Source organism: Oncorhynchus kisutch, linkage group LG1 (genome assembly GCF_002021735.2).
Source record: "Oncorhynchus kisutch isolate 150728-3 linkage group LG1, Okis_V2, whole genome shotgun sequence".
NCBI classification, from domain to species: domain Eukaryota; kingdom Metazoa; phylum Chordata; class Actinopteri; order Salmoniformes; family Salmonidae; genus Oncorhynchus; species Oncorhynchus kisutch.
The window spans coordinates 48,839,606-48,852,918 of NC_034174.2; the positions used below are offsets into that span (position 1 = coordinate 48,839,606).

The window sequence follows — 13,313 nt, forward strand, 5'->3', positions numbered from 1 at the left end:
AACTACCTCAAAGAGTGCAGTGTATACATTCAGAACATCTGCTGTCTCAGCCACTGCTTGTCACCAAGGGAGTACCCCAAGGCTCAGTCCTCGGCCCCACACTCTTCTCAATTTGCATCAACAACATAGCTCAAGCAGTAGGAAGCACTCTCATCCATTTATATGCAGATGATAGTCTTATACTCAGCTGGCATCTCCCCAAATGTGTTAAATGGTCTACAACAAAGCTTTCTTAATGTCCAACAAACTTTCTCTTACCTTAAACTTATTCTGAAGATCTCCAAAACAAAGGTCACGTGGTAGGGTAAGAATGCCCCCCGGTGTGATTGCTTCCGGCGCCGACAGAGATGGCCGCCTCGCTTCGCGTTCCTAGGAAACTATGCAGTTTTTTGTTTTTTTACGTGTTATTTCTTACATTGGTACCCCAGGTCATCTTAGGTTTCATTACATACAGTTGAGAAGAACTACTGAACATAAGAGCAGCGTCAACTCACCATCAGTACGACCAAGAATATGACTTTTGCGAAGCGGACCCTGTGTTCTGCCTTTCACCCAGGACAACGGAATGGATCCCAGCCGGCGACCCCAGAAAACGACTTCGAAAAAGGGGAAAACGAAGCGGTCTTCTGGTCAGACTCCGGAGACGGGCACATCGTGCACCACTCCCTAGCATTCTCCTCGCCAATGTCCAGTCTCTTGACAACAAGGTTGATGAAATCCGAGCAAGGGTAGCATTCCAGAGGGACATCAGAGACTGTAACGTTCTTTGCTTCACGGAAACATGGCTCACTGGAGAGATGCTATCGGAGACGGTGCAGCCAGCTGGTTTCTCCACGCATCGCGCCGACAGAAACAAACATCTTTCTGGTAAGAAGAGGGGCGGGGGCGTATGCTTTATGGTTAACGGGACGTGGTGTGGCCAAAACAACATACAGGAACTCAAGTCCTTCTGTTCACCTGATTTAGAATTCCTCACAATCAAATGTAGACCGCATTATCTACCAAGGGAATTCTCTTCGATTATAATCACAGCCGTATATATTCCCCCCCAAGCAGACACATCGATGGCTCTGAACGAACTTTATTTGACTCTTTGCAAATTTGAATCCATATATCCGGAGGCTGCATTCATTGTAGCTGGGGATTTTAACAAGGCTAATCTGAAAACAAGACTCCCTAAATTTTATCAGCATATCGATTGCGCAACCAGGGCGGGAAAAACCTTGGATCATTGCTATTCCAACTTCCGCGACGCATATAAGGCCCTGCCCCGCCCTCCTTTCGGAAAAGCTGACCACGACTCCATTTTGTTGATCCCTGCCTACAGACAGAAACTAAAGCAAGAAGCTCCCGCGCTGAGGTCTGTTCAACGCTGGTCCGACCAATCTGATTCCACACTCCAAGACTGCTTCCATCACGTGGACTGGGATATGTTGCGTATTAATACGCTGATTCGGTGTGCGCGTTGAAGATGTCGTTCCCATAGCAACGATTAAAACATTCCCAAACCAGAAACCGTGGATTGATGGCAGCATTCGCGTGAAACTGAAAGTGCGAACCACTGCTTTTAATCAGGGCAAGGTGACTGGAAACATGACCGAATACAAACAGTGTAACTATTCCCTCCGCAAGGCAATCAAACAAGCTAAGCGTCAGTATAGAGACAAAGTAGAATCTCAATTCAACGGCTCAGACACAAGAGGTATGTGGCAGGGTCTACAGTCAATCACGGATTACAAAAAGAAAACCAGCACTCACGGACCAGGATGTCTTGCTCCCAGGCTCCAACTTTTTTGCCTGCTTTGAGGACAATACAGTGCCACTGACACTGCCCGCAACTAAAACATGCGGACTCTCCTTCACTGCAGCCGACGTGAGGAAAACATTTAAACGTGTCAACCCTCGCAAGGCTGCAGGCCCAGACGGCATCCCCAGCCGCGCCCTCAGAGCATGCAAAGACCAGCTGGCTGGTGTGTTTACGGACATATTCAATCAATCCCTATCCCAGTCTGTTGTTCCCACATGCTTCAAGAGGGACACCATTGTTCCTGTTCCCAAGAAAGCTAAGGTAACTGAGCTAAACGACTACCGCCCCGTAGCACTCACTTCCGTCATCATGAAGTGCTTTGAGAGACTAGTCAAGGACCATATCACCTCCACCCTACCTGAAACCCTAGACCCACTCCAATTTGCTTACCGCCCAAATAGGTCCACAGACGATGCAATCTCAACCACACTGCACACTGCCTTAACCCATCTGGACAACAACCGTGGGCGGAGCAGTTGCCTTCTCCAGAAGGTAGTGAGGTCTGCACAACGCATCACCAGGGGCAAACTACCTGCCCTCCAGGACACCTACACCACCCGATGTCACAGGAAGGCCATAAAGATCATCAAGGACAGCAACCACCCGAGCCACTGCCTGTTCACCCCGCTATCATCCAGAAGGCGAGGTCAGTACAGGTGCATCAAAGCTGGGACCGAGAGACTGAAAAACAGCTTCTATCTCAAGGCCATCAGACTGTTAAACAGCCACCACTAACATTGAGTGGCTGCTGCCAACACACTGACTCAACTCCAGCCACTTTAATAATGGGAATTGATGGGAATTGATGTAAAATATATCACTAGCCACTTTAAACAATGCTACCTAATATGTTTACATACCCTACATTATTCATCTCATATGTATACGTATATACTGTACTCTATATCATCTACTGCATCCTTATGTAATACATGTATCACTAGCCACTTTAACTATGCCACTTTGTTTACATACTCATCTCATATGTATATACTGCACTCAATACCATCTACTGTATCTTGCCTATGCCGCTCTGTACCATCACTCATTCATATATCTTTATGTACATATTCTTTATCCCCTTACACTTGTGTCTATAAGGTAGTAGTTTTGGAATTGTTAGCTAGATTACTTGGTTATTACTGCATTGTCGGAACTAGAAGCACAAGCATTTCGCTACACTCGCACTAACATCTGCTAATCATGTGTATGTGACAAATACATTTGATTTGATTTGAAAAGAATAATAGGCAAATGTTGCACAATCCAGGTGTGGAAAGCTCTTTTACGCTGAACCCAAACCGGCTGGGCGCGTGATCCATCGTGCGCTATCGTGCATAAATGTATTTTGTCCCACTACACCAAACGCGATCACGACAAGCAGGTTAAAATATCAAAACAAACTCTGAACCAATGACATTAATTTGGGACAGGTCGAAAAGCATTAAACATGTATGGCAATTTAGCTAGTTAGCATGCACTTGCTAGCTAATTTGTCCTTTTTAGCTAGCTTGCTGTTGCTTGCTAATTTGTCCTGGGATATAAACATTGAGTTATTTTACCTGAAATGCACAAGGTCCTCTACTCCGACAATTAATCCACACATAAAACGGCCACCCGAATCGTTTCTAGTCATCTCTCCTCCTTCCAGGCTTTTTCATCTTTTAATTTATATGGTGATCACATCTACACTTTCATGGTATTACCACGACAACCGGCAAAACAGTTCGTCTTTCAATCACCCACGCGGGTATAACCAATGAGGAGATGGCACGTGGGTACCTGCTTCTATAAACCGATGAGGAGATGGGAGAGGCAGGACTTGCAGCGCGATCTGCGTCAGAAATATAAAGGAGCTCTATTTTAGCCCTTGGCATCGCAGACGCCTGTAGGCGTGCGCAAGCAGTGTGGGTGCAATAATTGAATAACATAGATTTCTACAATTATTTTGCATCGCATGCGGTATGGTCAGCCTATTACCCAGAAACACTCACAGCTGCAATTGCTATCAAAGGTGCTTTTAAAAATGATTGACTCAGGGTGTGAATTCTTATGTAAATCTAATATTTTTGTGTTTTATTTTCAATACATTTGCAAGCATTTCTAAAAAACATGTTTTTTCACTTTGTCATTATGGGGTATTGTGTGTAGATGGGTGAAAAAAAATCTATTTAATCCATTTTGAATTCAGGCTGTAACAACAAATTTTAAGTCAAGGGATATGAATACAGTGGGGCAAAAAATTCTTTTGTCAGCCACCAATTGTGCAAGTTCTCCCACTTAAAAAAGATGAGAGAGGCCTGTAATTTTCATCATAGGTACACTTCAACTATGACAGAGAAAATGAGAGAGAAAAAATATCCAGAAAATCACATTGTAGGATTTTTAATGAATTTATTTTCAAATTATGGTGGAAAATAAGTATTTGGTCAATAACAAAAGTTTATCTCAATACTTTGTTATATAGCCTTTGTTGGCAATGACAGAGGTCAAATGTTTTCTATAAGTCTTCACAAGGTTTTCACACACTGTTGCTGGTATTTTGGCCCATTACTCCATGCAGATCTCCTCTAGAGCAGTGATGTTTTGGGGCTACTGCTGGGCAACACAGACTTTCAACTCCCTCCAAAGATTTTCTATGGGGTTGAGATCTGGAGACTGGCTAGGCCACTCCAGGACCTTGAAATGCTTCTTACGAAGTCACTCCTTCGTTGCCCGTGCGGTGTGTTTGGGATCATTGTCATGCTGAAAGACCCAACCATGTTTCATCTTCAAAGCCCTTGCTGATGGAAGGAGGTTTTCACTCAAAATCTCACGATACATGGCCCCATTCATTCTTTCCTTTACACGGATCAGTCATCCTGGTCCCTTTGCAGAAAAACAGCCCCAAAGCATGATGTTTCCACCCCCATGCTTCACAGTAGGTATGGTGTTCTTTAGATGCAACTCAGCATTCTTTGTCCTCCAAACACGACGAGTTGAGTTTTTACCAAAAAGTTCTATTTTGGTTTCATCTGACCATATCACATTCTCTCAATCTTCTTCTGGATCATCCAAATCCTCTCTAGCAAACTTCAGACGGGCCTGGACATGTACTGGCTTAAGCAGGGGGACACGTCTGGCACTGCAGGATTTGAGTCCCTGGCGGCGTAGTGTGTTACTGATGGTAGGCTTTGTTACTTTGGTCCCAGCTTTGGTCCCCCCGTGTGGTTCTGGGATTTTTGCTCACTGTTCTTGTGATCATTTTGACCCCACGGGGTGAGATCTTGCGTGGAGCCCCAGATCGAGGGAGATTATCAGTGGTCTTGTATGTCTTCCATTTCCTAATAATTGCTCCCACAGTTGATTTCTTCAAACCAAGCTGCTTACCTATTGCAGATTCAGTCTTCCCAGCCTGGTGTGATTTTCTGTACAATGTGATTTTCTGGATTATTTTTCTCATTTTGTCTGTCATAGTTGAAGTTACAGGCCTCTCTCATCTTTTTAAGTGGGAGAACTTGCACAATTGGTGGCTGACTAAATAGTTTTTTGCCCCACTGTACTTTAATATCACTGTATATACAGTATATACACCTAGTATACATAACATTAGGAACACCTGCTCTTTCCATGACATAGACTGACCAGGTGAATCCAGGTGAACGCTATGATCCCTTATTGATATCACTTGTTAAATCCACTCCACTGAGTGTAGATGAAGGGGAGGAGACAGGTTAAAGAAGGATTTTTCAAGCTTGAGACAACTGAGACATAGATTGTGTATGTGTGCCATTCAGAGGGTGAATGGGCAAGACAAAATATTTAAGTGCCTTTGAATGGGGTATGGTAGTAGGTGCCAGGCACACCGGTTTGTGGCAAGAACTGCAACGCTGCTGGGTTTTCCACGTTCAACAGTTTCTCATGTGTATCAAGAATGGTCCACCACCCAAAGGATATCCAGCCAACTTGATACAACTGTGGGAAACCTTGGAGTCAACATGGGCCACCATCTCTGTGGAATGTTTTCGACACCTTGTAGAGTCCATGCCCCGGCGAATTGAGGCTGTTCTGAGGGCAAAAGGTGGGGGTGCAACTCAATATTAGGAAGGTGTGCTTAATGTTTTGTACACTCAGTGTATACAAAATACTGTATGTATGAACCACGTCCACTTCTAGAGACCTTAACAAAGGCTTCCAAACTTGCAGTGACTACAGGGAAAACAGACCAAGGACATGACATTTACTCAACCATTAAATGTTTGAGACTTGCTACCAATCCAATCTGTCCCCTATACCCGTTGAATTGTTGTGGTACTACTACCACATTACATTTGACATCTTTGTCATTTAGCAGATGCTCTTATCCAGAGCGACTTACAGGAGAAATTAGGGTTAAGTGCCTTGCTCAAGGGATATTGATAGATTTTTTCACCTTGTCGGCTCTGGAATTCAACAGCTCCACGTGGTCTTCATCCATGGGGATGGATCACTGTATAGTGGAGGGGGCTGGGGAAGATTCAAGCCCTTCGACTGTATTCTCTCCTGGACTTCTTGCAGAGTCTCTGCTACTGGGGGCATATCCTCGGGCTGATCCCCGTGTGCAGCATTTAGTCCATCAGGAACCTGGTTTAGTGGCTGGTAATAGTAACCTCCATTATCCTCCTCCTCGTCTCCCACACCTGAAGGTAGACTCAGAGATATGACGTACAGTAGATGCAGAAAGTAAACAGCGTAGTGGGTCAATTTCCGCAACAACTAAGAGCGTTGAAGCGCAAGGTTCAACTTCCCTGCTGTTTTGGTGCCCTGGCTACCATTCGGTGAACAGCGTAATGTGCACACATGCACAAATGCGGAGATACTGTGTGAGAGCGAAGTCTTGCATCTTGTTCATCTCAATATCTGTGATGCTGCTCCGAGCAACGTCATTTTGCTGAGTCTACCTTTTAAATTGGTATAGTGCAATAAATGTAGTCTCTTACAATGCACGCCTCAAAATATGCTAAAGCTAGAATCCTTAGTTTCAACATGCATTGTTGGACATATAAATTAATGATATACATCCATTAATTCTTGAAGAATATAACTTGCACTACATGAACTAAAGTATGAGGACACCTGCTCGTCGAACATCTCATTCCAAAATCACAGGCATTAACATGGAGCTGGTTCCCCTTCTCTGCTAACAGCCTCCATTCTTCTGGGAAGCCTTTCCACTAGGTGTTGGAACATTGCTGTGGGCACTTGCTTCCATTTAGCCACGAGCATTAGTAAGGTTAGGCACTGTTGGGTGATTAAGCCTGTAGGCATTCGCAGTAGGCATTCCAATTCATCCCAAAGGTGTTCGATGGGATTGAGGTCAGGGCTCTGTGCAGGCCAGTCAAGTTCTTCCACACCGGTCTCAACAAACCATTTCTGTAAGAACCTCACTTTGTGCACAGGGAACTTGTCATGCTGAAACAGTAAAGGGTCTTCCCCAAACTGTTGCGACCAAGATAGAAGTACAGAGTCGTCTCGAATATCATTGTATGCTGTAGCATTAAGATTTTCCTTCACTGGAACTAAGGGGCCTAACCCGAACCATGAAAAACAGCCCCAGACCATTATTCCTCCACCACCAAACTTTACAGCTGGCCCGATGCATTCGGGCAGGTAGCGTTCTCCTGACATCCGCCAAACCCAGCTTCATCCATCGAACTGCCAGTTGTTGAAGTGTGATTCATCAATCCAGAGAACGCGTTTCCACTGCTCCAGAGTTCAATTACGGTGAGCTTTATAACACTCCGCTTGGCATTACGCACGGTGATCTTAGGCTTGTGTACGTCTGTTCGTCTATGGAAACCCATTTCATAAAGCTCCCTACGAACAGTTCTTGTGCTGAAGCTGCTTCCAGAGGCAGTTTGGAACTCGGTAGTGAGTGTTGAAACCGAGGACATTTGATTTATACGCGCTTCAGCACTTGGCAGTCCCGTTCTGTGAGCTTGTGTGGCCTACCACTTCGAGGCTGATCCGTTGTTGCTCCTAGACATTTCCACTTCACAATAACAGCACTTACAGATGACCGGAGCAGTTCCAGCAGGGCAGAAATTTGGGGAATTGACGGTGCCACATTGAAAGTCTCTGAGCTCTTCAGTAAGGCCATTCTACTCCTAATATTTTATACACCTGTCAGTAACGGGTGTGGCTGAAACAGTCAAATCCACTAATTTGAAGGGGTGTCCACATACTTTTGTATATATAGTGTATAAACGCCTCATGAGCTTAGTTCATCTGACGCACCCCATCAGAGCCCAAAATATAAACTTGTTTTACTCCAGTGTTTGTTAACAATGTAAATGTTAATAAACACTGTATAGCCATAAAACATGCATGGTTAAAACTATTATTTTTATATCATGGATGGTCAGTCCTTGCATCCATAGCTCTGTCTATGAATTTGAGAGTGGTTACATTTCTCCAGGCCTATCCATCAGCTGTTTACCAAAACAGAGGAGGGGTGGCAGCTTTGTTATTGTGTAATTTTTTACTCAGTGTTATTCAAGTGGTAATACATTTGTGGTAATACATTAATTTTCTTATGATTTATTTTCAACCACATCCCCACATTGATTTTGTTGTTAATTTGAAGGTGATATTGGGTCATGGCCAGTCTGCAGCAGGAGTACCCCCTGGTCCTGCTGGGGATTCTGGAGGAGCTGGCTGCTATGCGCCCCTGGCTTTCCTTTCAGGACCTGTGTAGAATGGTCAGCACCCGCTTCGACCTGCAGCACCTCACAGAGCTTAGGAGCCTGCTGTTCTCCGCAGCCTGCCGCGATCCCTGTTTCCCCGCCACCCTCTTCAGAGACAGGGTCAACCCTAAGGGACTGGGGACATCCCCGATTGGCGTGGCAGCTGACATCGTCACAATATTCAACCTCATTCAAATGACGGGTGGGGTTCCTGAAGAGGCCCAGGCGGCCCAGCCAATGAAAGCTCAGCTCGGCCCCAATATCGACCAATCCCCGGGGCCCTCTTTGCAAATTTCTTTGCCCATCGCTGACGAGGTGAGATTCTCCAGCCGCGATAGGGTGCGCACACTGTCAGACTCTCAGACCCTCTCAGGCCCTATCGACCAGAGCTTGCTCTGGCCCAAATCAAATTACTCGTTCCGCAAGCGTGCCAGTCTCCCGCCTGATCCCCTCTCTCTGGTCTCGTCATCCCCTCCAGGCCGTGCCAGGGCTGTGTCTTTCGACTGGCGCCACAACACCCCGCTGTTCGCTGGCAGTGGAAGCATCCCAGGCCAGGCCATGCAGAGCATCTACCTCCCCCTGGAGACAGACAGCGAGTCCTCAAAGGATTCCCTGAGTGGAGACTCGGCACCCAGGGATCTCGGATCAGAGCCGGGATCGCAGCCGGGATCGGAGCGGCATTCCTGCACGAAGAAGAGAGGTATTTTCAAGATGGACTTCCACAACCAGTCGCACCTCGTTCCCGAGGTGACCATTAGTACCGTGGCTCCGAGAGTAGGAGTAGGAGGAAGAGGGAGGCAGGAACTTTTCACCAATCGCAGTTTCGAGATGCTCTCCAACCCGTATCCTTCGCCCACGGTCGGTCGGCCTTCGCCGGAGCGCCAGGCCAAGCATGAAAGCCTGGATGACCTCCAGGACTCCACATACTTTGGCCCAGGGGGTACTATTCCTGAATGGTCCCCCCTCCACCCCCAACCCCCCAGGACCCGTAGGCCAGGATGGATGGACAAGAGCCTCAGTCTGGATGACAGGTTGGTGGGCTTGGATGGCTCCGAGGGCTCCCTTCAGAGGAGACTTGCTCCCAGCCCCACCACAAACTCTGGTGAGTGGTTGCCCCTTCCAAAGGGATGGGAGGGGACCGTCAGTCCCAGACCTGAAGGAGAAGGGTGGATGGCCTGCAGTACGGGCACCCAGACAGACACCATGCCGGGCACGCGGCACCTGCGGAGCCTGGTGCACGCCGACCACCTGTCCTTCATGACCTCGATGGACAACCCCGACATGCTAGGCGAGGACGACATCAGCACCATCTTCCGCTTCCTGGATGACATGAGCATGTGCGGCTCCACAGGGTACATCTACCCCCCCGACGGGGGCCCTTCGGCAGCCCAGGACACCCCGGAGGCACGGCGCGGCCGACTGGGCCAGCTCCAGAGGCTCTTCCATTCGCTGGACGGCAGTGACGATGGCGGGCTCAAGGCAAGCGTGTGTAAACTCCTCCTGAGAATGGGTCAGATCGAACAAAGCCTAGAGTCCCTGTCCGAGGTCAAGGCCGAGATCTCCCAGGTGCTCTCCTTCCTCCAGCGGCTGGACGAGAAGATGCAGGAGCAGGCCATGGGAGGTAGGCGGGGAGGTAGGCGGCTGGGTCCCCCCAGCGGCGGTGAGTCTTCCCTGGGTGCGATAAGCCATCCGCTCAGCCCTGGGTCTGGTGGTTCCTCTGAGCCCCAGCCCCTGTCTGTATCTGTGCATTCGTTTGGTAGCCTGGACTGGAACCGGTGGGGGAAGATGGAGGAGAACAGAGGTGTGAGCGAAACCAAAGTGGGGAAGAAGGGGGTGCTCTCACGGCAGGCATCTTGCAAGAGTGGCGTGGAATCCAAGCGGCCAAGCATCATCTCCATCTTGTCTGCACGGGATTGGACGGTGTCTTTCTCGAAAAGTAAAGATGACAAGGACCAGCCCGGGAAAACAGGACAGGTACTGTACCAACTTAGTCAGTGCAACAGTGTGTGTGTGTGTGTGTGTGTGTGTGTGTGTGCACGCATGCATGCATTCGTTTTGGAGATTTGGATTTGGTTTGGAGTGAGTGTGATAGTGTGTGAGAGTGTGAGTATGTGTGTGTGTGTTTTAATGTGTGTGTGTGCTCATTTTGTTGCTAAATCAGGAGTTTAGCTGTGTGTGTCTTGTAAAGCAATCTTAGGGTCTGGGTCTGACCTGTTACCTGCTACATATAGTTGTATGTTGCTGTTTGGATCTAGCAAGGCTAGTGGCTAGTTGTGTGAGGATAAGGAATTATAAACTCTGTGGATTTGGGGGTTTTAGGCAGACATTTGAAAGGACTAGGCTAATACGGAGACTAAAACCTAAAGCAGAAATTGAGTCAGACATTAGCTGGCCTGTTGGTCAGACTATGTGGTTTAGGTGGTCAGTTGTTTACTTAGTCAATTATTCCCATAGCTCTTTTACTGTCAATGCAAGACTGCCTTTCAGTAATCAGTAATTCCCCACTTCTCCACACAAATGCAAGAGCAGGTTTGCTTGTGTGTATCCAGTTTGTTCACATAATGTATTCCATATTTATTCCTGCCATTATGTTTGATTTATGTTTCTCTCTTCCTCCCATCCATCCACATTTCCTCTTTCACATCTTTGTCCCACCCTCCATGCAGACGGACCAATCAAAAAGCTCTGCCCAGAGTCACAAACTCCCTCCTCAAAAACACTCCCACTTGGTGGAGCAGGTGTCCAACTCTTCTCTCTTCCATCAGAAGGGTGGCGGTTTGACCAATCCAGGGTTGTCCTCTGGGTTGACCTCTGGTTTGACCTCTGACCTCCGATTGGCTGAGGGGAGAGGAGCCCCGGTCTGGACCGTGGAGGAGAGAGAGGCCAGAATGTCCCCTCTGGACCTACAGGTACTGTATATTTTGACCTTGTTGACCTTTTGGTAGCGCAGTACTTAACGACAATTGTGGGCCGCATTAAATCACCTCACGGGACCCGTCAGACCGCCAGTACGAGCTCCCTGCTTTCCAAGAGGAAATGTTTGATTGCTTTTCATAAGCACATGAGCACGTATGTCTTATTATAATCTTCTATGCTGTAAATGTTCAACAGACTGAACAAATTAGTTATTTAGTCAAGATCATTATGAGATTATACTAATACATTATACATATGACATTTCTTTTGATGCACTATAACTGCATTACAATGCATTAAATAAAGTTAAGCTTTCTCCCAAAATTATACAAACCAGGATTAGTCAGTGAACCAGAACATATGTGTCAAGTCTATCTGGATAAATGCCTAAAATGTAAAATGTATATCTGAACTGGGATCCAAAAGGAACTTCCAATTATATAAAAATGTTCCCCATTTTTCTCTCCAATTTTCAATCTCGCTGCAACTCCCCAACTGGCTCAGAAGGCGAAGGTTAAGTCATGCGTCCTCCAAAACATGACACGCCTAACCATACCACTTAACACCCGCCAGCTCAACCCGGAAGCCAGCCGCACCAATGTGTCGGAGGAAACACTTTTCAACTAGCGACCGGGGTCAGCCCGCAGGCACCAGGCCCGCCACAAGGAGTCGCTAGAGCACGATGAGCCAAGAAAAGCCCCACCGGCCAAACCCTCCTCTAACCCGGACGACGCTGGGCCAATTGTGCACTGTCTTATGGGACTCTCGGTCACGGCCGGTTGTGGCACAGCCCGGGAATGAACTCGGGTCTGTAGTAACACCTTTAGCCTTGCATGCGATGCGTTGCCTTAGACCATTGTGCCACTCGGGAGGCCCTAGTGAATAATACTTTTAATGGAACAACTGGAACGGTTATCTACTTGACTGGCATGATAGAGTGGTGACCTTATGTTTGTCTCGTAGGCCCAGGAGTCTCTAAACCCTAATAACCTGGAGTTTTGGATGGAGGACATCTACACGCCAGGTTACAGCACACTGCTGAGGCGCAAAGAGGCCAACCAGCGCAGAGCCAAAGCCTGCAAGCTGGGGGCGCTCATCTTCACTTCCATCACCATCATCCTCGTCATCGTCATCCCTATCGCCACCATGAGCTCCTGAGGCTCTGTATGCATGCCAGACAGGAGACCTCCAAACAAAAATACGGATTTGATTTGTTGATTGGCGACGACGGGATGGTGGGATTCTGAATGTGGTGTTGATGTGATACTTTGTGCCCTACATTTATGGGAGTAATGTGCCCTACATTTACCATGCTCTTGCACCAGTGTACTCAGGAGAGAGTATTTAAGGAAAGACCAAGCTAAACGAATGCAAATTCTTTGTGAATCTGGCGCCATGCTATTACAATATGTTATGGCCTTATCCTGTTGCCCACATACCTTACTGGGCTAATTTCTTTCAAGCACAAATTTAAAAAAAATGCATAACAGTAAAAAGCACAGCATTTAGGTAGGCCTACTGTCTGCCATTATTTCTCATCAAGTTATGTTGAATAAAATATTTATTTGTCATAATGGTTTTCACTCAGTGATTTCCTCTATATTTTACTGGCTATGTGTCAATGCAGTCTTTTGATGAGAAACCTCCTCTGTTTGTTGATGTTGATGTTTTGGTGCCATAGGGATATGGAAAAGGAAGCCTTTGCCAGGAACCACTTTGTGAATTGAGGATTCTCTGTGTAATCTAATTTATGTTATACCACTCTACCATGTTAGTGTACTGTATGTACGCAGACACACACACGCACACACACACACACACACACACACACACACACACACACACACACACACACACACACACACACACACACACACACACACACA

At 46.9% G+C, this 13,313-nt stretch overlaps 1 protein-coding gene across 1 annotated transcript; it reads left to right on the forward strand.

The window, feature by feature from the left end:
- Positions 1–8,157: 8,157 nt before the first annotated feature.
- LOC109868462 (major intrinsically disordered Notch2-binding receptor 1-like) lies at positions 8,158–12,998 on the forward strand. Its single transcript, XM_020458084.2, has 3 exons — positions 8,158–10,485; positions 11,178–11,420; positions 12,391–12,998. Exons 1-3 carry the CDS (start codon positions 8,425–8,427, stop codon positions 12,583–12,585), a joined length of 2,499 nt encoding a protein of 832 aa, XP_020313673.1. The 5' UTR covers positions 8,158–8,424; the 3' UTR covers positions 12,586–12,998.
- Positions 12,999–13,313: the final 315 nt, after the last annotated feature.